Raw genomic sequence first — 23,446 nt, forward strand, 5'->3', positions numbered from 1 at the left:
GAAAGGTCCACCAGGCAATGCTGAACCTGGGGCTTCCCTGCAGCATGAGACCCACTCCATCCAGCGCCGTGTGAGTTCCTGGCTGCATGGAACAGCCTGTCCCTGCAAAATGCTAATCTCACCCTCAATCACATCCGTTTGCTGTCTCAGGAGCTGCCTCTCCCCTCCAGATGTGTGGGGTGGGTACATGCTGCCGTCCCAAACCCTCACGCCCTCTGTTTCTCTCCCTTGTAAGTAGCCTGGGGCAACCTCCCAATGCTCTCACCTCCGGGAGTGGCTGCAGAAGTGATTCACAGGCGTGTGCTGTTTGTTACTCAGCCCTGCTTTATTTCTAGCCATGTCTTGAAAATAATCATCTTTTCCGGCCAGAAGCCAGAGCCAATTTCCTGAGGCCTGGGTAGGACTTTTGTCAGGACTATTACCTGGTCTGCTCTGAAATTCTGCGTCGTGGAAGGGACCACAATCTGATGATCCCCCTGTGGGGACAGGGTGTTTGAGGTACCCACCACTGCACCCCTGTCTGCCCTGGGGCAGCACGGCTTGGAAGGAGGCGAGTCCAACATTCCTCTGATGAGCAGGGCTTGGGGCAGTGGTTTATCCAAAGTGCTGAGGTTTAGTTTCTGTGTTGCCTTGCTGAAAAGCTGTGAGCTTCTGGATGAGTCAGAGCGGGCAGAAGCCCAGCAGCGCTGGCAGTGGGCAGATAGCCGTGATAAGGCTGTGATAAGGCTGTGATGAAGCTGTGAGAGCCCTGTTAGAGCCCTGTTCTCTTGCCAGGGCTGCAGGGAGCAGGCAGCTCCCAAGCCCAGTGCCTGACCTCCAGCTGCAGCGCTGTCAGAGAAGCGGGGAGATTGTTTTGGGAAGTGTGGTTCTGGGAAACTGCTGTGTCACGAGTGTGAACTAGAGCCTTTGGTGGGTGGTGTTTTCAAAAAGCCCATTCTCTGTGCCCAGATGCCTGGGTGTTGCCCGAGAGCAGGCAGGAAGCATGGCCAGGGGTAGTGTGAGCCTCGGCACTCACTTTCCAGCCAGAGCGGGGTCCGTGGCCATCCAGCATGTTCTGTGGCAGATGTGATCTGACACAGTGGTGGCCGTGGCCTCCAGCTGAGGGCCCACTCCCTACCATGTTCCCACGATCCCTGTCTCCTTCCTTTGAGACTGTCTGGGGACTCTGCTCTCCATCCCTGCAGTTTGCTGTTTGTCTTGGTCTGGTCCCCTCTCCGAAGAGGGCAGCTTCCACTGCCCTGCACGCTCCCAGGACAGCATGACACATTTCCTCCCCCTTCTCCGGCAGCAGCCCCACGCTGCTCCCATCGTGAGCAGCTCTGGTGCCACCCGGAACCTGAGCAGAGGCTGCTGCAACTGGCAGAAGCATGAGTGGGCTGATTAGAGGCAGTCAGGGAAGTTCCAGCTGCCCTGTGCTTAGCAAGCCACTGCAGTGGCTCTCAGGAAGCCCAAAGGGGCCACATGCGCTGACTCTCCTTAGCCGCTTCCTCCCGAATATCCGTTCCTGGTAGCTGCTGGACTGGGACTGCCTGGAGAAGGTGGGGAGACCTGGGCTGGGTGATGGGACACAAGGGCACCCCAGTGTGCTGGAGGGGGCAGGGGAGGGGTGACAGCAGGTGCCCCTGAACTAGTGGATGGATGCTTTCCAAACACCCTGGGTACCAGGCTCCATCACCTGTGTGTCAGGGCTGCTGAGGGGGCAGAGCAGGGGCAGCCACCGGGAGACAGTTCTTGTGCTGCTCTGGGGTTGCAGGGATGCCTGCAGTGGGGGTTCCTCGGCATCAAGGTGTTCCTCATGGCTCGTGGGCAGTGCTCTGGCTTACTGAGCACTCTCTGAAGCAGCCTGGCCTGTGGCTGGCACCCACACAGCTGCTGACCGTGGCATGGTGCTCGCTTCCTGGCAGCGCTGGTTGTGGTGCCCACAGGACAGAGCCTGCAGTGGGTGCTCGGGGTTTGTGGCCCGTTGGCATCTGTGGCTGTGGGGGGAATGAGAGCTGTGACCCAGGCAGGGTCGGTGTGCCAGGGGTCTGCCTGCACCAGTGGCCCTGGGCTGAGGCACAGCCTAGGGTCCTGACACTTACAGGAGCCATAGACAGGGAAACAAGAGCTGTGCCTCTGCCAAGGAAGTGCTGTGGAGCAGCCCTGGTGTGAACTTGTGCCAGGGAAGGACAGAGTTGTGCCCAGGGATCTGGCTTTGCCTTATCTGCCCCCACGGGCTGTGTCCCACTGGGGACCAGGGGGACTCCAAGGGCTGAGCTGCTGCCTGTGCACAGGCTGACATGAGCAGCATGTTCACAGGGCCCTCTGCTTGTCTTCTTACAAGAACACTGGGGTTCAGGAGAGGGAAACCCAAAACTCCATCCTTGAGATGCTTGCTCTGCTGAGGAAATAGAGGTTGGAAGCAGCTCTGCTCCAGCGCTTTCCCTAACCCTGCCACTGCCCCTGTGCTGATTCATTGATTTGGACGGGTTATATACTGGGAGGGGAAGAATGAACCACACTCTGCTCTCTTGCCAGCACGGAGCTGTGCTCGCTCGGCGCTCGTGGCTGCAGGACACTCGGGTAAGTCTCCTTCTCCTACTGCCCCTCTGAGTGGACATGGATTCCAGGGACTCCCAGGGCAGCTCTGGGGGTTGGTTGTAGAGTGGTGGGATCTGCATGTTCAGCACCTTTTTATTTGATGGAGATGTTTATCTTTCGGGTTCTCCGAAAAAGTGAGACCACTTAGATGCTGTGGGAGCTGAAAGTTACACAGGCAATGTGTCCCAGACAACGATCAACAGAGAAAATTAAGGGGGGCAAAGTAATGTTTTGGGGGGACTGATGTTAGGAGAAATGGGATGCTGAGGGGCTGAGCAGCAGAGAATGTTCATCTTCTTGGTCTGTAAGTTTTTTGTCCCTAGAAGAAAAAGAGAGATCAATTGTTTCCAGCTGCCTTTCCTGAAGGTTGCTCCAGTGTGAGTGCTCTCAGTGCTGCCTTAGCAGGGAGTGACATGAGCAGGGCTTTTGATGTGCCGAGCTTTTGGGCAAGTTTATAAATGTCTTGCTATAAACAAAGCTGTTCTTGGATGCAGATTGTTTCCATATGGGAAACATAAACTATGCTGGCTTCTGGGAGGGTTCCTCCCTCCCTGCCTGAGAGCAAGAGTGTTCCCTGGGAGGAGGGCAGGGAGGAAGGCAGGGGCTGTGCCCCAGCACCCTGGGTGCCAGCTGGGGCACTGTGGCTGCACCCCTGCGCTTCCTGAGTCGCCTGTCTGGGTGAGCTCTGCTCAGAGCAGGAGTTGCAGGTTTTCTCCCTCCCTTGTGCCACATGAAGCTGTTAATGCCAGCCTGGCACAAGGCTGCTGCTTTAATCTAGGGAGGGAGGGAGGAAGCTGCCAGGCCAGAGGAGAGAGGAGAGGGTATCCATGGTAGCTGTGTTTGTGGGGTTATGGGGAACTTCGCTGGGCACCACCCCTGGGACCAGCCTGCATACATGTGCTCATATCAGTCGCCCCATGGACAGCAAAAATAGGCCAGGCTGAGACCTCCTGTTGGATGAGGATGGGGGAAACACAGGGCCAGCCTGTACCCAGCCTGTGCTGGGGAGCTGGCAAGGGTCCTGTTGACCCAGGCTCCTGCAAGACTGGAGTTAAGGCATCCCTAGGCACTGCTCTTGGCTTTGCAACAGGAGCTCAGTGCCAGGAGGGTGCTTGGGGTGCTGGGGCAATGCTGGGAGTGGCTGCAGGTGCCACGAGCCAGCTCTGATGAAGGTCTGGGCTCCTTGGTGGTGCCAGGAAGCCAGTGCTGCTGGTAGCAGCTTGCCACACTCTGTGAAACAGGAAACCACACTCTGGCTGCCAGAGGAGCCAAGAGAGCTGGGACGCCAGGGATGCCACTAATAGCTGTGGTAGGGCAGCCAGGCACTGTGGCCTCCAGTTCTGTCTGCTCTGAGCTGCTGCCTGGGCTGAGTCAAGCCTTGTCAGCCCCAAGCTTTCCTTGCCTGCCCTTCTCTGCCTCGTTGACATGCTGGAGGCAGGATGCCCACAGCCTCGGTGTCTTTCTCCTGGGGGAAAGCAGCACCCATCCTTGGCAGTGGCTCTGGGAGCTGGAAAATTGCAGGGGTTGAACCCCATCCTTTGTTTTATCTGCAGGCCCAATGGATCAGGGAGGCTGGCAGCGGTGGCTGCTGCTGCTGGTGGGCATCCAGCTGGCCAGCAGCCAGTGCCCAGAGCAGTGCCAGTGTGTGCGTAGTGCCCAGGTGGAGTGCTTTGGTGCTGGCATCACCACGGTCCCCAGCCCCATCCCTGCCAACGCCATGACCCTGCAAATCATCAACACGCGCATCGCCGAGCTGGGCGACGCCGCCTTCGGCAACGCCTCCCTGCTGATCGGGCTGCGCGTCGAGAAGAACATCCTGTCGCGCATCAGCCCCGGAGCCTTCCAGAACCTGCCCGACCTGCGCTACCTCAGCCTGGCCAGCAACAAGCTGCAGGAGCTCCCTGTGCAGGTCTTTGAGCCTCTGGACAAGCTGGAGTCTCTGCTCCTTTCCAGCAACCAGATCCTCCAGGTCGAGCCTTCCCACTTCGCCCATCTGAGCAACCTCAAAGAGCTGCAGCTGCACGGGAACAACCTGAAGGAGCTGCAGGAGGGGGTGTTTGACCAGCTGACCAGCCTCACCAAGCTCAACCTGGCCAGGAACAACATCGACCGCCTGCCGCCCCGGGCCTTCGAGCGGCTGGCGCGGCTGCAGGTGCTGCGGCTCTACGAGAACCGGCTCAGGCACATCCCGGTGGGCACCTTTGATGGGCTGCTGGAGCTGCAGGAGCTGGGGCTGCACCAGAACCAGCTGGAGACGCTGTCCCCGGAGCTCTTTGTGCACAACACCAACCTGCAGAAGCTCTACCTGTCCAACAACCTCCTCACCGCTCTGCCGAGCGGTGTCTTCTTGCCCCTGCACGCTCTCGCCAAGATCACCCTGCATGTCAACCACCTGCGGGACATCTCTCCCAGTGCCTTTGGGCCCATGCCCAACCTGCAGGAGCTCTGGCTTTACGAGAATGAGCTTTCCACCCTCCCCACCGCCGTCTTCAGCAACCTCACCCAGCTGCAGCTCCTGGTTCTCAGCAAGAACCGGCTGCGGTCGGTGGCACCGGGGGCTTTCCAGGGCTTGGGGGAGCTGCTGGAGCTGTCGCTGCACTCCAATGCCCTGCGCCGTCTGGATGCCCGGGCACTGGAGGGGCTGCCCAAGCTGCAGAACATCTCTCTGCACCACAACCAGCTGCAGGCACTGCCACGGGGCCTCTTTGGGGCTACCCCTGGGCTGCGGCACCTGCAGCTGCACTCTAATGCCCTGGAGTACCTGCCTGCCGGCATCTTCTCCCCGCTGACTGCCCTGCGAGAGGTGAGGCTGCACAACAACTCCTGGCGCTGTGACAAAGGCATCCTGCCCCTGCAGGGCTGGCTGGAGGAGAACCCTCACAAGGTGGGTGAGATACCCCCGCTGTGTGCCCAGCCTCCCGCCCTGCAGGGCATCCCCATCGCTGGACTACCACAGGACCATTTCCTCGACCCCCAGCCCCCTACTGCTGCTCCCCATCCCAGCACCCTGCTCCCTGCTGACACCTCTGGGGAAGCATCACCAGAAGATGCCTCGATGGAGCCCCCCACGGGGCTGCCAGCCTCCCCACAGGAGGAGGAGGAGGAGGAGAGGAAGGAGGAGGAAGAGAGGGGGCAGTGGGGGCTGACACGCCTGCAGAGTGGGGTGGTGGTGGCAGTCATCGTGCTGGTGTGTGTGGCCCTGCTGGCTGCTCTGGTGGCTCTGGTGGTCTACGGCTGCAGGAAGAAGAGCCATGTTGTGCTCATGAGGATGAAGGCTCCGAATGAAGCCTGAGTATCTGGCAGACCCGAAGGGCAGAGGTGCTTGTGGGGTCAAAGGACATGACAGTGGCTCTGCATGACTGGGGTGGGACAACATCACCGTGTGTGCTGTGTGTACCACTGTCCTCCTGCTCTGCTTTGCCCTGCCCCTGCTCTGCAGCAGGGCCTCCCCACTGAGTGACCTCTATCTGCTGCCCACTATCCCCAGCCCTTCCTGCCTCCGGGGCAGCCTCTCTGCTCATTCCCTGCCCGGGTCCAGCAGCTGAGGTGTGGGATGCAGAGAGGGACCCCTCGAGCCAGGAGCCACAGCCTGGCCATGATGGTGCTTTACCCCAAATAACAGGACTTCCCCATCCTTCACCTTGCATCATTCCCTGCAGTGCTGCTGCCCTCATGCTGCCTGCTGCCCTCACCCCTGCCCAGCCCCTCTTCCTCACCTTCTGCCCCCACCATGCCTCCCCCCTTGCCCCTGCCTGGGCAGGCAGTGTGAGCCGTCGTGCTGGGCCAGGAGCCGAGCGAGCACCTTCGCCCCAGGAGAGCTGCATGTCTTCTGCTGCTCCATCACTCACCGGTGCCTGGGCAGGGCTCCCCGTGGGGCTGGGCTGCTGCCAGGCTGGCACACCCCGAGTGTCTCAGCTGCATCCCAGCTGCCCTCCCTGCCTGCAGGCAGGGCAGGCCAGAGCACAGCCAGCACCTCCTCCTGCCCACAGCACCTGCCTGCTTCCCTCATGCACCTCCAGCCAGGAGAGCCAGGGGACAGTGTGCTGGCATTGGGGATAGGCAGGAGCAGCCCTCCAGCCCACACTGCTCGCTGGTGCTGACCCTGCTGTGGCTGTGCCCCTGCCTGTAGTGCCCTGCCTCGGCCCCACAGGGTGCCAGGGGCTTGCACTGGCCCCACTGTGAGGGTAGAGGAGTGGGGCAATGGGTGTGAAGTGTCTTAGGGGCTGGGAGAAGCCTCTGTACTTGTGCTCCTGGGCTGCTAGAGCATGTTGGAGCTGCATCTACTGCACCCCATTCCTTGTCCTCATTTCCTTAACACTCTCCACCAGCTAGTGAGCAACCTGGTCCTGCTCTGCTTCACAAAACTTCTTCATCCTCTTCTTACTCCCTGCAGTGCCCTCCTGTGTGTGCCCAGTGCCCCTGTTTGGTGGCAGCCCTTGGCCAGGGGGGATGCTGGCAGCAGGGTCAGCAAGTGCTGCTGCTCTGCAGTTTGCAAATGGGTGCCACGCCATCCCCCCAGAGCACCTGTATCCAGCTGCCTTCTGCAGCTGTAGCACGACCACGGGGGGATTCACCTCACCTCCATGTGTGCTGCAGTGGCACCAGGCTGCCTGAGCTGCTGTGGGACACGGAGTGTTTGGTGTCTGTAGTGCTGGCTGCTCGTAGCACCTCCCTAGCCCCTGCTGGCACAAGCAGCTCCACGCTGGTGCCTGTGGTGGGTCACTCCTCTGAGCTGAGTCCTGCGTGGTAACAGGAGACACGGGACTGTGTCATGGGGCTGTTGGGTGCTGATGTGTGACCTTCCCATTAAAGTGCCTTTGTCCACTCCAAGTGCCAGGAGCTGTTTATTCACTCCTTCATGGTGGGCAGAGGGGGAATGGCCCAGCAGGAACAAGGGCTGCACTCTGAGGAAACTGAGTTTCCACTCCTCAGAAATTCTTACAGTGTTGAGGAAAAGCCTGTACAGGTTGGTAAGTCTGGGAGAGGGTTAGTGGGCTGTGTTTGCAGAGCCCTTGCTCATCCCTGGACTCCAGCCTGGGATGGGAGTCCAAGGAGGGTTAAGCCATACAACAGAAGTGGGTGGGCTTTTAGAGAATGAGCTGAGACCTCAGCGAGCTCCTCAATGGAGACCCTCTCTCCTGCAGAGTCCACTGCTGGGGTGGTGGGGAGCTTGCTTGATTCCCCAGAGCTGGCTGCCACTGGATTGTGTCAGCTGTGTTTTTCCAGGTGTCACCATCTGCTCCATGAGCCTGACTGAGTGCAGTAAGGTATCCCTCCTCCTTCCCCTGGGGGTGCCTCCATTGCTACTGCCAGCCCAGCCTGTGCCAACACAGGCCCTTGCCATGCAGCTTTTATGGCAGTGTGTGCTGCTCCTCCAGGCAGGTTGAAACTCCTAGGGAGTTCAGCTGATCCATGGGTCCCTCATCATCCCACTGCTGGCTGGGATGCCAAGCCCCTGGTGACCACCATGATGGTCCCACAGTGGTCCCTTCCTCATAGAATCATAATGTTGGAAAAGACCTCTAACATCATGTTCAACCTTCATCTGCCTTGCTAAGCTGCACCTGGTCTCCTCTCATGGCAGAGATATTTTAAGCACCATTTCCCAGTGAGATTTAACAAAGTCCTGGGGTTCTCTTAGGGGGATTCTGGAAGCAAGTATGTTGACCTTGGTGTGGGACTGGAGCCCCCTGTGACAGCAGCACCCTGCCACCATCCCTGCAGCAGTGGATGTCCGGGGCCAGAACCCCACTTCCTTGCCAGGATGCTCGCAGGCAGCTGCCTCTCCTCCTCACCTCCAGTCCCTCTGAGGCTGGGTTATTTTTCAAAGTGCTCCAAGGACACGGGTTGTTGTTGCCGATAAGAAATGAGGGGCAGCTCCGCCCCAGCAGGAACAGCTTGTCCCTGGCTTCAGCTGACTTCCCATCTGCCCCAGAAAACACTGTCCCATCTCAGCAAGCAGCATCCCTGCAAATCTGCCACAGGTTCAGCGACCATGCCCGTGATGCCACACTTGGTAAGTGGTGCCCACACTGCTTGGGTACTCTGGGGGCTTGAGACGGGTGGGAGCCACTGTTGGCTCTGGTGAACAAAGCAAGATAGAGAAAAGGAAATTCCAAGCCCAGTGCTGCTCTCGAGTGCTGTTGTGAATCCAGGAGAGCTCCACTGATGGGGGGTGTCTGTAGGTGGGCATTGCAGTGGGGTGGGCAGTATCCCCATCACGAGGCAGCACTGGCATGTATCCCTACTAGGGAGGGACTGGCAGAGGTCTGGAGGCCACTGCTTCAGAAAGTGCTTCTGTGGGATGGGCACAGGCGTTTGGTCAGGCTGAATATTTCCTTGTGGAAAAAGAAGTATCTGGCAGGCAATTAGAAATACAAGTGGTGGAGCCCACTCCTATTGCCACTGAGCTCAGAGCAGCCCTGCAGGGTTGTTCCCATCACCCAGTGTGTGCAGCACAGCCCTGTGTTTCACATATTCTCCTGCCTCAGAGCCTGGCTTTGTGCCTGTGGACACATCTGAAGAGGGTACAAGTTCCCTCCAAGACTTCCACAGACAGGGTGGGCGGGGGCACAGAGTAAAAACCCTGGGGAGACATCTGGGAGAAAAGTGCTCCCCATTCCTGCAAGGGGAGTGCTGGGGAGGTGCTGGCAGCAGGGGCTGGAGGGATGCCCCATGGCCAGGGCAGCTGTCTTTGCGGGTGGTGTCTGAGAGGTTGATCCTGCTGCATTTCTGTCTGCACAAGCCCTTTCCCCAGCACTGCCTGCCTGGGGGTGCATGGGGTGAGGCTTGGTTCCTTCTCTAGTGCAGGCTGGTGATCTGTGTGTTGCTGGACCTGGGGTCCCTGCTGGTGGGGGCACTGTCCCCATCCTGCCCCCCTACCTGCCAGTGCTACGACACCTCCAAAGTCTTCTGCTCAAACGAAAGAATGCGGGAGATCCCGGAGGGCCTGCCAGGAAGTGCCACCCACCTCTTCTTCGTGGAGACAGCCCTGAGCAGCGTCCACAGCAGGGACTTGGGCTCCAGCACCATCCTCACCAAGCTGGTCTTCATCAATAACAACATCCAGGAGCTGGAGGCTGGTGCCTTTCAGGGGCTGCCCAGCCTTACTGAGCTGGAGGTGTCAGGCAGCCCCTTGCCAGCCGTCAGCCCTGGGGTGCTGGCAGGGCTGAGCAGCCTCCTGAAGCTCTCCCTCAATGCCAACGCCATCCGCACCCTGCAGCCGGGGCTCTTCACTGCCTCTTGCCGCCTGCAGGACCTGAGCTTGTCAGGGAACAGGATTGAGGCACTGCCCCCTGGCATCTTCCGCCCACTCCGGCGGCTCCAGGCCCTGGACCTCTCACAGAATTTTCTGGCTGAGCTGCCGGATGGGCTGCTGGCCCCGCTTACCGCCCTCCGTGTCCTCAAGCTCAGTGACAACCTGCTGGCACAGGTGCCTCCTGGTGCTTTCAGGGCACTTGGCCAGCTGACTGAGCTCCACCTGGATGGCAACCAGCTGGAGGAGCTGCCCTCCGGCATCTTCTCCGGGCTGGGGGGGCTGCGGCGGCTGCAGCTGCAGCACAATGCCCTGGGCAACCTGGCCCCTGACATCTTCACAGGTCTCCTCAACCTCACTGTCCTCAGCCTGGAGGGTAACAACCTGGCCACCGTGCCTGCCATCCTGCTCACTGGCACCCCTGGCCTCCTCCACCTCTCGCTGGCTCGTAACCAGCTGGAGACACTGCCCCAGGAGCTCTTTGCTAACCTGTCGGTGCTGGAGACCCTGGTGCTCTCACACAATGCCATGGATCACTTGCCCACGGGGGTTTTCCAGGGGCTGGCAGGGCTGACAGAGCTACAGCTGAGCCACAACAATCTCTCCAGCCTGCCGGCGAGGCTGCTGGCTGGGCTGCCCCTCCTCACTGCCCTGGTGCTGGACCACAACCGCCTGGCCCGCCTGCCCCCGGGGTTCTTCGATGCCAACGATGAACTGGTGCGTGTGGGGCTGTCCGACAACCCCTGGGTCTGTGACTGCCACCTCTCCTACCTCCTGCACTGGCTCCAGAGCTTTGCTGAGCCCCTCATCCACGGCCAAGCCTTCTGCTCCAATCCAAGTGCTCTCCGGGGCCAGTCCCTGCTGGAGGTCTCCCGCGGGCAGCTGGAGTGCCCAGGAGCACACGGTGTCCCCCCGGAGGAAGGCTGGGACACAGATGCTGCGGGGCAGTGCACTTACACCAACCCCGAGGGCACTGTAAGCGTGGCCTGCAATGCCACAGCCTGCCAGCGGCTCAGCCTTCGCCTCCCTCCTCCTGGGCAGGAGCAGGGCTTGGGGCCGGGATACCGGCGTGCCTGGGTGCTGCGCTCCCGCTGTGGCACGCTGCAGGTCAGTGTCCTTGTCACAGCACAGAGCAGGAACGAGGCCACACCACCAGGTCTCCCCTCGGTGCCCTAGAGCTTGGGCAGGCGTTTGCTTCTACTCCGGCAGCCTCTGAACCAGCCTGGGAAGCAAAACAGCTCTCTGTCTTGCTCTGCTACCGCTGCCATGGTCACCGGCTGTCACCGAGCTCCCTGCAACAGCTGGCCTGGTGGTATTTATCCTCTCAGCTATGTGTTTCCTGTGTGTTTCAAATATAATTAAAATTTATCTAGTATTTCTGTGCTGCTAGTTCTTATGGCAGAGAGAGGAATCATTCTGCTCCCCCACCACTGTCTGTGCATCTGGGAGGGGCAGTGAAGGTCACTGTGGTACACTGGGATCTTGTCAGGAGCTGTGCATGCTGTGGCATAGGCACAGGTGCCTGGTGGTGAGTAGGTGCCACTCTGGCAAGCTCACTGTGTGCTCACGTCTGCCCGCTGCAGCCACCTTCCCTCGGCACTGCAGAGGGAAGAGAGGCCCAGCTGCAGCCTGGAAAAACCTCAGGACACAGATTTGTGCTGTCCAAGAGAGGTGTGGGTGAGTGCTGCTGAGTGCCCAGCAAGGGGATTGAGCCAGCCCAGATGTACACAGGCAGGTCCCCTCTGACCTTGTCAGGGCTTGGCCTGCAGCCCTGCAGCCTGAAAATGGAATGTGCCAAGTTTCACCTAAACAAGAGAAAGAGATTTGTTGTGAAGGTGAGTGGAACAGGTTGCCCAGTGAGGCTGTAGAGTCTCCTCTGAAAATACTTAAAAGCCGTCTGAACAGAGCCATGAGTACCCTGGGAACCCTTCTTCAGCAGGGAGGTTGGACTAGATGACTTCCACTGGTCCCTTCCAACCTCTCCCATCCCGAGATTCTGATTCTGTGACCTGTGGAGATGAGGCACAAAGTCCCACCCAGGGGTGACAGGTAAGGCGTGTGCTCCCCTGGGAGGGCCGGTGTGGGTGCACACACGGGGGTGTCCGTGCCAGAGGGTCCCTGTGCCTGTCCGTGCCCGTGAGTGTCCCCGCGTGTCCCCGAGCCTGGGGCCGTGCATGTCGGTGCGGCGGTGCTGCGGCACCATCTCGTGGCCATCGGGACCGGGCTCCGCGGGCCCGGCAGAGCCGGGGACATGGCTGTGTACGACCTTGATATTGCAAAGGGGTAAGGCTGTTGAAAATGTGCGGTAGTTTTTGAATTTGCCAGGAAAAGTGCAATGAAACGCAGCAAGCAGAATCTGAGTTTTATAGGAGCAGGTGCAAAGGGAAGTTTAAATGCAACCTGTCCAATAACCCATTGGGAAGCAATGGATATCCTGTCAGTTTGCCTCAAAATGAGCATCCCACAGGATACCCTGAACTGGCCAGGAGCTCTGGGTGTCACATGGGAGGGTCTTTGGCTTGCACTGGGGTGCAGCACACAATACTAGGGCCAGCAAGGTGTGGAGATGTGAGGCTGAGCACAGAGCCTGGGTGCTGTATCTGTCGAGCCACAGAGGTTTCACTGTTTAAAAGCATTAAAAATGACTTCAGAACTGCACTTTTAGCTACATAAGGCAAATCCTGAGGAATGAAACAGCTGTCTGTTGTGTCGATGGGGGTGGTGTTTGTGAAACCGATGAGTTACCCTGGTGGAGATATGGGACCACAGAAACAGACCATTGCCTGCAAACAGGCTGGCCTGGAGATCTTCAGCTTTCCCTGGATGTGACGAGTCAAGTGGTGCCAGCAGATAACGCCTGGGGAGTACGTGACTGCGTCCCCTCCAACGGGTTTCTGCTGTGGCCTCCTGCACTGGGGGCACAGCTCCTCTCCTGGGTCCCGGCCGTCCCTTATCTCCCTGCACAGACCTGTGTCCTGACCTCATGTGAAGCTGAGCCCCGTGCCTGGGATGTGGATAAAGAGCAGGCCAGGTGATGAGACCCCCATCTGGTGTCCTCACTCCTGGCTTGGCATGGCTCGATCCGCTGGCTGAACTCATTTGCAAGCGCTCAGCCAAGTAAGTGATGCAAAATGTTTTTTTTAGCTCTTTAAAATGTGCTGGGAGGGGTGGTGTGGAGGGCTGATTGTTTCCTTGCAGCAAGGATCAGGGGAGGCTTCAGTGCCACGAGCTGGGACCATCTCTCCATGACTCTGCCTGGCTGGAGTAGGGGACAAGCACGAGACCACAGTGAGGGATTTAAAAGGGCTTTGTGGCTCAAAACTGTCTATTTTCATCCCCACCCACTCAGATGTTTCCACATTTCACCCACTGCACTGCCCCTGCGGCAGAAGTGAAGCAGGAACTTCTACAGCCACAGCCCCAGCTCCGCCGCCTGAGTCTCCCTGGGGAGAGGATGGGCAGGGATCAACAGTGGCTTCTGCCCTGGGAGCCCTGGGGGGCAGCCTGCACAACCGATGTCACCTCCCATCCATTTCTCTTCAAACCACGTGGCTTTCAGTCTCCTGTATTTGCTGACGTCTCAACATTCTTTAAAAAATAACTTTTCATAGCAAATTTACCTTCCCAGAATAAGTTTTTTTGCATGGTTAGCTTTGATGGTCACCCAAGAAGAAATCCGTACCTCTTTTCCCTGCTCCCACCCAGGGCTGTGAATTAAAAGCTGGAAATATGGTCCCAGTGAGGCGCTCACGGCAGTTAAACCCCAGTTAATGTGTTAGCTGAGTGTTTCCAAATGTTTCCATGGGAGAAATGGGCTTTACTAGTAGGTGTGCATCAGTGATTTCACTTCCTACCTGCAAGGTCAGAGCCCCAAATGTTAGGTGTTAAAGAGTTCATCTGTGGACATTCCGAGGTTTTAATGAGCCTTGCTGTAAAGCTTGGTTGCTGTTCACAGGTTAACTATTTCTGTCTGTCAGAGCTGTATAAACAAGGCCAAAATATGGTGCAATTATCAAGAATCCTGAAAAAAAAGATGCTTAGAAACCATGCTTTAATTCAGCCCCCTGAACTGAGGGAAGCAGCAATGAAATAGCAAGTCTACCCAGCACAGGGTGGAAATTCTAAGCACACAAGGTCCTCTGGTCTTGGCTGGCTCCTGGGAGCCTTGCTGATCCCTCATTAGCAAATGCAGGGCTGACTGCTTCTGTTGTTGCATGAATGGGCTGTTGCCCTGCTGACTAACTGGACCCACTGGGGCAGCACTAATGGGCAGCAGCACTTTGCCTTCTTCGCCCAGGCAGACTGAGCCTACAGCTCAAACACGTGAGAAGAGGGGCCAGAGAACAGACTGTCCAGCCCTTGTCCCTCCTGGAGCATCTCCCAGTGCAAGCCATGAGCTGGCTTGCTTTCCCTCTCCATCCCTTGGTACCAACAGCAGTGAACTTGTGTCAATGCAGCATGTTTGCTTGTCCAGTCCCTCTCTTTCTCATGAAATGAGTCATGGTATGTGAATAGATGAGTCCTGAGAGCTGAACAACAGTGTGATACCACAGTTCATGAGCTGTGGACAGAGATTTCTTGTTCTTCATAACTGATTTTTGAAGCTTCTTTTTCCAGGACAATGTACCAGCATATCCTTTTCCTTTTCCTCCTCTCCTTCAGTCCCCATAAATGCCAAGATCAAATCCTGGGTGAAGATCCATATGAAATGCCCAAAGACTACCAGGAGGTCTACAGAGGAACAAAAAATGATGTTAAAGAGATCCCGAAGATTGCAAAGCCCTTTGTTTCTGAGATGATCTTTGTGCAAACCAGCATCACTGCTATCAGGAAAGGTGCCTTCAGGTACATGCCCAACCTAACCAAGATTTTGTTAATTGGCAACAAGATCAAGACTGTTGAACCTGGATCCTTTGATAATTTGGACAAGTTGAGGGAATTGGACATCTCTGGTGCCTCATTAGAAAAACTATCTGTGGGCACTTTCCAAAACCTCCCAAGTTTACAGAGGCTGGAGCTGAGAGACAGCCAGCTCAGATCCATCCCCAAAGGCCTGTTTGATGGGCTGGAAAGTTTGGGAGAGCTCTCCCTGCACATCAATGCAATCCCTTCTCTTCCAGAAGGCATTTTTGATTCTCTTGTCAATCTAACTTTTTTGGACCTGTCTAGAAACAGGATCACAGCTCTTCCTGGGAATGCCTTTAGCAAACTCACCCAGCTGCAAGTCCTCCGGCTGTATGAGAATGAGTTGCAGGACCTCCCAGAGGGACTGCTGGACAGTCAGCTGGAGCTGCTGGAGCTCAGCCTCCAGAGGAACAGGCTCAGGGCACTGCCACCCATGCTTCTGAGGAGCCTGCCTCACCTGGAGAAACTCTTCTTGGACAACAACCTCATCAGGGTTCTCCCAGCTCAGGGCTTTTTTGGTTTAAACAAACTGAAGTTGCTGACTCTGGGCTCAAACCATATTATGGAGCTCCCCTGCTGCCTTTTTGACACCATGCCACACTTGCGGGAGCTGGATCTGGGCAGGAACAGTTTGGCCACACTTCCAGATGGCGTCTTTGTCAATCTCACATCCCTTGGCAAACTCATCTTGTCCCACAACCAGCTATCTGCCCTGCCAAGAGGAGTCTTCACAGGGCTCAGCAAGCTCTTAGACCTCCAGCTGGACACAAATCAGCTCTCTGCTCTGGATGAAGAGGTCTTTGCTTCTCTCCCAAATCTGAAAACCCTCAACCTTCGAAAGAACCAGCTGGAGAGTGTTCCCCAAGGGCTCCTAGACCCTCTGAAGAAGCTCAGCTCAGTGTATCTGAGTGGTAACTCATGGAGATGTGACTGCAACCTCTGCTACCTGCACCGCTGGATCCTGCACAACAGGGAGAAGGTCAAATTGTCCACCCAAGTCTCCTGTAAGAGCCCACCCCACCTGGCAGGACAAGAAGTAACATTGCTGAGGGATGAACACCTGATTTGCCCAGGCACTCTGCCCTTTAACTCCACACCATCGCAAAGGACAGCAACGTTCCTGTCACATGGAGCCACGTCCACAGCAGCACCAACCATGCTGTCATTGGCATCCTTTCCCATCAGGACACTGCCAACCACTCTTTCACCTGTGGTCACCTCTGCTGTGTTGCCAACCATGCCAATGGAAGTTGCCTTCACCACTCTGTCACTAACCAAGCCACCTAAGGCCTTTGTCACCACCCCAACACCAGCTGTGCTGCAGAAGACCTTCGGTGCCAGCCAATCAATAACCAATAAGCCCAAGGCCTCCATCACCACACCATCAACAACCAGTGTGCCCAGGTCCTTCATCACCACACCATCACCAACCGTGCTACCAAAAGCCTTCATCAGCACCTCATCTCCAGCTGTGCTGCCAGAGACCTCCATTACAACCTCATCTCCAGCTGTGCTGCCAGAGACCTCCACTGCCACACCATCACCATCAGCTGAGATGCCCAAGGCTTCCATCACCACTCCATCATCAGCTATCTCAACTTCAGCCATTGTAAGGCTACAGTCTCCTGGGGCTACCCACCCAGACCCTGTGCTACCCGCTCTAGCTGCTGCCACCACACAGGTGCAAACAAGCCCACTGGCAGCCACCACCAGACAAGAGCCTCCTGCTCTCTCAGTGCCCAGGGAGAAGCCAGCCACCATCCCACAGGGAACACCCATAGCCCCCCTTGTCTCAGCTTCCTCCGTGGCACTCTGGCCATCCCCCAGGACTGCTGCTCTGGGCACAGTCCCACTGGCCTCACATTCGCCATCGCACCGTGCTCCTGCGCCAGGCAGGGAATGGGGCTATTCCACCACGTGCGACCTGTCCACAGCTGGTGCCCAGCCCACCCCCACTGCCCCCCAACACGCTCCTGCTCCGGCAGGCACTGTCCTGCTCCCAACACCTCCCGTCCCCACACTATCAGACAGCACGAGCCCCTGCCCAGCCTCTCCACCCCTGGTCCCCAGCAGCCATCGTGCCTGGGGCTCATCCCTATGGGCCAGCCCATGGCAGTGCCAGGTGTCCCTGGCCTTGGGGGTGGCCGTGCTGGCACTGCAGGCAGCCTGCACACTGCTGGGGGGGGTGGTCGCCCTCCTTCTTCACCAGGACACCCGCCACCAGCCCGGGCCACCTCTGCGGCTGCTGAGCGTTCAGGCGCTGGCTGCTCCGGGGACCCCTGAGCCAGCCCCGGCACCACCTTGAGCTTTGCTGTCCCTGTATGACCTGGGCTGTGCCAGTTGTCCTCCTTTGGGGTCTGCAGCCGTGCTGGCCGCAGGGTGCGCTGTCCCTGGGATGGGGGTCCCGGCACCCAGGCCGATCCCAGTGCAGGGGCTCCCCGCAGCCGGGCTGGTTTGGGATGACTCCTGGCGATGCTGGGAGCCTGCAAGCCTATGCGCGGTGTCCCTGCCTGACGGCCCTTCTGCCAAGGGACACTAGATGGCATCCCGACACCGGCAGTGGCTGCCGCCGCCTGACCGCGGCCACCGAAACGCCGGAGCCCCCGCACCGCGGACATGGCCGCTTCTTGGCCATGGTCAGGAGCCCCTACCCGAATCTCCTCCCATCCCTGGAAGGTGCTCGCAGACCTTGGGGAAAGATATCACAAGACTTCCTGCCCTGCCGTTCTTTTCTCTGTGCCGCGTTACAGGATGTGGCAGTGTCTGTGCCACCATCATACACAGATCTCTTCCCCTCTCCCTGTCCCTTTCCTCCTCCCTGATATTAAAGCTTCCTCTGCATGTCTGATGGGCTGGAGAAAAGACTGTTTTCATCCTGGGGCTTTTCTTGCCATGACCTGCTGTGGGGGATTCCTTTTGCTTGCTGGAGTGTGGGGTCTCCACTGAGTGCTGGGGTAGGACCAGGGCCGACCCTCCACAGACTCTGGTACTGTGAGACAATAGATAAGCTTTTCTTCCCACTCCTAAATCTCATGTCCCCCAAAACCCCCTTGTGGTGCTGCCCAGCCCCTCTGGAAGAGTGATGCTTCAGCATGGCTGGCCATGTGCTTCTTTACCACAAGCTCACCTGGTGCTGAGCCCTGGCTGCAGGATGGGAACAGGTCTTTTGGGAAACTCGGGAGGAAGGGTTGGTGAGAGCCTTCACCTCAGCAGTCCTGGGCTCCTGCCAGGCCCAGGGAAGTGCCAAACTTAAACAAAAGTGGCTGTTCCTCTGTGGTTTCTGCCATCACAGAAAGTGTTGAAACCTTTCCTGGGAAGCTTTATTCCAGGAGAATTTGAGCCGATGAACACAGGGGTTGTTCCCTTGATTCGGGTCTCTAGGTACCTTTTTTTTTTTTGCTTTAGCTTCAGTGTTGATTTTGTCCTGTGCACGGTAAGCTGCTCCCAAATTTGATCACAGTTTCTGCAGGGTTGCAGGTGTCTGTCTTCAACTCCTTGCCATTGCTGCTGGTGCCTGCTCCGTCTTGTCCTGCCTTTGGCTGCCCTTCCCCAGTTGTGTGGCGTGGGGGCTGCCTGGCATGGAGGTGTCCAGGGAAAGAGTCCCAGAAAAGCAATAGTCTGGACATGTGTGTTTCACAAGAAAAAGTGGGAAAGCAATTCAGAAACCTCCTGGCCAGTGAGCCCTGAGCACCCCAGTTCCCCTGCCTGGTGCAAGACCAGGGGAGGGGAAAGGGGCTTTGTGCCAGACTGCATGCCTGCAGCTATGCATTAGGGACCTGGATATACATCCTTGCTGAGAACCTGTGCAGTGTTACAGGCCCTTCAGCTGCTCCTTGAAGTCCTGCTGACGGCTGTGAAATACGGGAGGCGAGCATGGAGCAGCACATCTGGGCGGGATGGAGCGAGCAGCTCCGGGGCCAGGGCTGGCACAGCAGGTAATGAGATACAGATGAGGGGGAGGGAGTGTTTTTTCTGGCAATCCAGATGGACTCGGTTTAATACTTGATTTAGAGGGTTTGAAAGCGGGGCCCGGCTGCTGGGGAACAGACCCCAAGCACTTCCCAAGGTGGTGGTGGTGGGGGGGGTGTCTCTGCTGGCTTTTCAGATATTTAATGGCCCAGCACAGTCTAAACAGGGAAGTACTTCGGGGTGAGATTAGCACAACATAATCACATCTTAAAAGGTCTTCAGAGACACAAGGCACGTCCGCTCTCATATTAATTACTGGTTATTAATAAAGCTGGGGTCAGGCATGAGGTGTTCACTCCGGAGCATGCTGGTTCCTTCTTTGCAGTATCTGAAAGCAACCCAAAGCCCTGCAGCCTCCACCTGTGCCCATCCGGCTCTGGAAGCCAAATGGCTGACATTCCTACAGCTGCTTTTGAAACTAATTTGCCCCATAATACCCCGAAAAGGCCACATCTCTCTAAGTGGCCAGAACACCTCTAAGTGCTTCAGAGTGCTGTAAAATAATAACAGCCAAGGGTGTTCTCAGCACGGGAATTTCCTGCTATGATCGATTTGTAATTTGCAATGAAAATACAGTGTGCATGTTCCCAGGGCCAGGCTGGTGCAGCTGGCTCACAGGCAAGAGTCAGCTCCCTCCACCACTTCAGGGCCAGCCCTTGGAGGGTTACGGCTGGGCTGGGAGGAATTAGCAGCTGTTCCCATTTGCCCCTGTTGGTCCCAGTGTACTCCAGGAGGGAAGGAGCTTAGAGGGATGCAGGGCGTCCTGGGGGCAATGTGCCTGCGCAGCCTGTGGGGCAGCACCCTGGGGTTTCCTGCTTGCTGAGCAAGAGGCGCCAGAGAGCACATGGAGATGGGGCAGAGCATGGGCATCTGCACCAGGGAGATCAGTGTTTGCTGATTCGGGGCTACAGCTCACTGCAATGAAGGTGTGTGGCTGGGCCAGGTGCTGTGGAGTGCAGAGTCCCTGGCACACCTTCTCCACTCTGGGCTGTGGGCAGCCTAGGCATCCCTTTGCAGCACACCACTGCACTGGGTAGTGGTCAGTAGTTTTTAACCTGTGAATTTCTCTGGTTTCTCTGAACTCAGGTAAGATCCAGAGCACCATGTGGTGAGGAGTGCCCAGGATTGCCCATGCACTGAACGAGGCATCACCTCGCTTTGCTCTTCCTCTGCTTGCTGCTCTTTGCACAGGATGCCCCTGGCTCTTGTTTTGGAAAAAAAACAGTTGAGTATCCCCATGTGGCATCTCCAGGCTGCTCATGACACTCTACACCTCTTCCCAGTTGCTGTGACTGCCTGACATCCTCACAGCCTCAGGTGACCAACAGTTAGAAGCAGAGACAGGAGACATTCATGTGTGTCCCTGAGTGGTGCTGGGACCAGGGGACTCCAGTATGGCCTGGGAGTCCTGCAGCTGCTGCTGGCTCTCTCCCTGCCCTGTGCAGGTGAGACGTGGCTCCCACAGCACTGTCACATGCTGCAGCACTGACCTGTAACCCTCTGTATGTCAGCCCTGCCAGGAGCCACCCATGCTGTGGGTGTGGTGGCCTGTCCCTGCCACCTGCTTCAGTTCCCTTTCCTGTCCCTGGGGAATGGGCAGGAAGGGGGCTCACAAGCAAAACTCTTTCTTGTGGCTCATGGCAGGGGGGCAATGAACACCAGCATGAGGGGATTTGCAGTATAACCCACACGAGGAGCAAGCCTGGGCTATGGTGGGCAAGTCTCACTGCTGGCTTGTGATGGGATCCCAGCTCGTGGCCACGCTGCCACACTCAGCATCCCTCTCCACACCCACTCACAGTACCCATCCAGCCACGTCAGGCTGCCTCTTGCAGAAAGCCCAGTGAGACACATTGGGCAAGAGCTGAACTGGGACATTCCTTCCTTGCTTTACCCTTGGCATCTCCCACCCCTACTGCAGCAGGGGCCTGACTTCCCCAGGGGCAGCAAGAGGACACACAGCAGGAGGGATGAGGCTCAAGCAGATGTGGGGCTGACACCCCTGGCATTATCATCCTGTCTGCCTCATGCCTTGGGCTGTCCAGGCTTTTATTCAGGGTTTGGGCAGGGCATGAGAGCAAGGGCAAGAAAAACAAGCTGTTGCATCCTCCCTTGGGCAGCGAGAGAGCCCGGAGGGGCGGAAGTTCCTGTTTGTTTAAGGTGCAAACAAGTGCTGTTAATCTGCTGCCTGTTTGTATTTCTTTAGAGCTCCTGAGTGTGGGGGGAGCGGAGCTGGGGTCTCCCCTTTGTGCTGGGGCAGGGTCAGGCTATTGGAAGTGGAGGTGAGAAAACGCAGAGGGGCAGCTGGAACCTGCTTTGGGAGGGAAAGATTTTTTTCGGCTATTTATGATAATTAGTGGGAAACGTTCCTCAAGCGTTTCAGATGATTCTGTAATGAAGTTGGGTCGAATGTTTCCACTTTGTTCCCCTGGAACCATTAAAAATCCCCCTTCTTTGGCTGCCTTAATTCAATGCTGAAAGGCACAATGGCATAAAAGTGGCTCTGGGCAGGGCGGCACGCCTCCCGCCCCTCCAGATAGAGCCCTTCAGAGCCCAGATTTTCTGGGTTATAAACCTCAGCACTTGTAATGTTTGTGCAGAAGCTGCTGTGGATCCTGTGTCCAGAGCTCCTTCACATCCCTGCTGCCAGTCTGCGTGTGAGCGCCACTGAGACTGGTGTGCTCAGAGGGAGCAAAGGCCAGCACAAGCACAGCAGAGTGACAAAGAGCAGGCACAGACAGGGATGCCATCACTCCACTGTTACAGAAAAGCTATTTTCTGCCCGTGGTTGTGCTGCGAGCTTGCTGGGGTGAAATGCTGCACTGGGAGAGGATCAGGCTCCATTCAGGGGAAAATGTGGGGGTCCAGCCCAAAGGAAAGTCCTGCTGTGCCAGTGCTGTTCTAGGCCAGATCCTGCTCTGCCTGCTGGGCCAGGCAGCACCCAGGCACCAGCACAGAGCAAGGGGCCTGAAATCCAGCCATGACCCTCCAGGTGACTCATGAGCAGTCTGCAAGAGCTGGCTCAGTCTCCTCTTGCTTTTAGCAGTGGAAGGCTTTTCCAGCGTATGTGATGAAAAGAAAATCCACCTGCCTGATCTCACACATCTATCAGCACTATTTCCCCAGGGATGATGTGTAAAGCTAATGGGAGCTCTCCTGCTAAAGCTGTGATAAAAAGAGAAAATGGCAAGAGCTTTTAGCATACTGGTGGGGGCTGAATGTGATGGATTTTGGCCTCCCCATCAATATTCTCATGTGGATTCCAGTCGAGCTCAATGTCCTAGACTGAGCATGGGGCTGCAGCAGGCAGGGGGGAGCTGCTCCCCTCCTGCTTCTCTTTTGGCTGGGCAAGGGCAGCTGGGGAGTGCTTGGGCACCCAGTGTGGGCATCCAGCATTGGCACAGTCCTGCAGCTCTGTGGGGCAGGAGGGAGCCATGCCTGCTGGCCAGGCAGCTTCCCTCCCTAACCACAGGCAGTGTCTTTCAGACAGTGACTGCAAACTGGGAGCACATCATCCTTAATGCCCACCCCCTGCCCCATGGCTGAAGCCAGCACGCCCCACTAAGGTACTAAATCATCCAGCTGTGGAGGAAAGGCTCCCCAGGAGTTGCCCCATCCCTCTGCCTCGCCTGCCCCTCCCATAATTAAGAAGTCATATCAGTCCCTTCACTCCTTTCAATGGAGAAAAATTTGCAAACAAATTCCTGCCAGCAGGACTTTCAAGCTCTCCTGCACGGTGGGATAAAGATACCTGTCACCTCTGCCCTGTCCCCAACACCAGCTGGTGCTGGGAGCACAGCTGGGGAGCTCCATGCTCTCCACAGGGCTGGTGACTCCAGGCAGAGTGGGAATGGGCTGGGAGGACTCAGGAAGAGCAGAAGGGCTTCAGTTTTCCCTGACATAATGCATGGCCCGCAGTGATGGGGTGACACAGTGAGCCCTTCTGTGGATTAGCTGGAGTCCTTACCTCGGGTTTCTGTTAGGGCAGGTCCTGAAGCACCACTTGATTTATGATGCTTTTGCCAGTCCCCATGTCTGTACCGCCAATCTTTTTTGTGGAAAAATCTCAATACACACAGTAGATTTTCTGTGGGAGCTGAGGTACTGGCACTGAGACGAGTATCTGGATGGTGTATGTCTGCAGGCAAGGGTAGCAGTGTGGGCAAACCGCAGTGTGTTCTCAGAGATGGGGGTTTCAGTGCAGGTTGCTGCCTGCACCATGCTTTAAGCCTCCACACACAAATGGCTCTCTTGGCAAAGTTTGCAGTGGGAAACCAGCTATCTCGGTGTATAGAAGTGATGATATGAAGCCTCATGAAATGTGGCAAGCCTGTGGCTTCCTGAGCACACCGCAGCTCTGGCCAAGACTCTGGCAAGTGTGGTTGATGGACCAGGTACCTCTGGTACCACCCTGCCAGCACATTTCCACCCCTTCCCCCTGTTCCCCCCCCAGGTCCGGCGATTGCTTTCCAATGAATTATTTACATAAGTTCTCAGCAGCGGCTGGAGACAAAACCTCAGGTAAGGAGCAGCAGCATGCTCCTGACCTTTCCCACCACCGGACAAACGGAGCCAGCAGCACGAGGCGGGCACACAAAGGCGCTGCGCCGGCCGGAGCGCTGACCCCGCTGTGCCACAGCTACCTGCTGCTCTGCCACAATGGCCCCGCGCCCCGGCCGGCCTGCCGGGGCGATGAAAAAGGGCCCGAGATAATAATGAGCCTGACTACCACTGCTC

At 57.2% G+C, this 23,446-nt stretch overlaps 3 protein-coding genes across 6 annotated transcripts; all 3 read left to right on the forward strand.

Annotated features, from left to right (window-relative positions):
* The first annotated feature begins 279 nt into the window (after positions 1-279).
* LOC102103560 (uncharacterized) lies at positions 280-7,390 on the forward strand. Of its 3 annotated transcripts, XM_014256112.2 has the most exons (3): positions 1,383-1,538; positions 2,518-2,562; positions 4,134-7,390. In XM_014256112.2, exon 3 carries the CDS (start codon positions 4,139-4,141, stop codon positions 5,870-5,872), a length of 1,734 nt encoding a protein of 577 aa, XP_014111587.2. In that variant the 5' UTR covers positions 1,383-1,538; positions 2,518-2,562; positions 4,134-4,138; the 3' UTR covers positions 5,873-7,390. The 3 variants fall into 3 exon arrangements, with proteins under 3 accessions (XP_087917208.1, XP_014111587.2, XP_087917207.1); XM_088061082.1 differs by lacking the exons at positions 1,383-1,538; positions 2,518-2,562 and adding an exon at positions 280-397; XM_088061081.1 differs by lacking the exon at positions 1,383-1,538 and having other exon boundaries at positions 2,470-2,562.
* A 760-nt stretch (positions 7,391-8,150) lies between these two features.
* CPN2 (carboxypeptidase N subunit 2) lies at positions 8,151-11,210 on the forward strand. Its single transcript, XM_088061080.1, has 2 exons — positions 8,151-8,596; positions 9,386-11,210. The coding sequence occupies exons 1-2, from the start codon at positions 8,447-8,449 to the stop codon at positions 11,009-11,011; spliced, it is 1,776 nt and encodes a 591-aa protein (XP_087917206.1). The 5' UTR covers positions 8,151-8,446; the 3' UTR covers positions 11,012-11,210.
* Positions 11,211-12,737: 1,527 nt separating this feature from the next.
* Positions 12,738-17,588, forward strand: LOC102103927 (uncharacterized). Of its 2 annotated transcripts, none has more exons than XM_088061079.1 (2): positions 12,738-12,952; positions 14,453-17,588. In XM_088061079.1, exons 1-2 carry the CDS (start codon positions 12,870-12,872, stop codon positions 17,043-17,045), a joined length of 2,676 nt encoding a protein of 891 aa, XP_087917205.1. In that variant the 5' UTR covers positions 12,738-12,869; the 3' UTR covers positions 17,046-17,588. The 2 variants fall into 2 exon arrangements, with proteins under 2 accessions (XP_087917205.1, XP_014111642.1); XM_014256167.2 differs by having other exon boundaries at positions 12,880-12,952; positions 14,440-17,588.
* The last annotated feature ends 5,858 nt before the right edge of the window (positions 17,589-23,446 follow it).

Source organism: Pseudopodoces humilis, chromosome 11 (genome assembly GCF_049639895.1).
Source record: "Pseudopodoces humilis isolate 2021_Gansu_Grassland_sample_001 chromosome 11, ASM4963989v1, whole genome shotgun sequence".
In the NCBI taxonomy this organism is placed as follows: Eukaryota; Metazoa; Chordata; class Aves; order Passeriformes; family Paridae; genus Pseudopodoces; species Pseudopodoces humilis.

What these genes read in the sequence shown, in the direction of transcription:
- CPN2 (XM_088061080.1), top strand. Translation starts at nt 8,447, where the DNA reads ATGAGGGGCAGCTCCGCCCCAGCAGGAACAGCTTGTCCCTGGCTTCAG. An exon ending in TGCCCGTGATGCCACACTTG is followed by an intron (nt 8,597 to 9,385) that starts GTAAGTGGTGCC and finishes TTCCTTCTCTAG; the next exon opens with TGCAGGCTGGTGATCTGTGT.
- LOC102103927 (XM_088061079.1), top strand. Translation starts at nt 12,870, where the DNA reads ATGAGACCCCCATCTGGTGTCCTCACTCCTGGCTTGGCATGGCTCGAT. An exon ending in ATTTGCAAGCGCTCAGCCAA is followed by an intron (nt 12,953 to 14,452) that starts GTAAGTGATGCA and finishes TTCTTTTTCCAG; the next exon opens with GACAATGTACCAGCATATCC.
- LOC102103560 (XM_088061082.1), top strand. Translation starts at nt 4,139, where the DNA reads ATGGATCAGGGAGGCTGGCAGCGGTGGCTGCTGCTGCTGGTGGGCATC.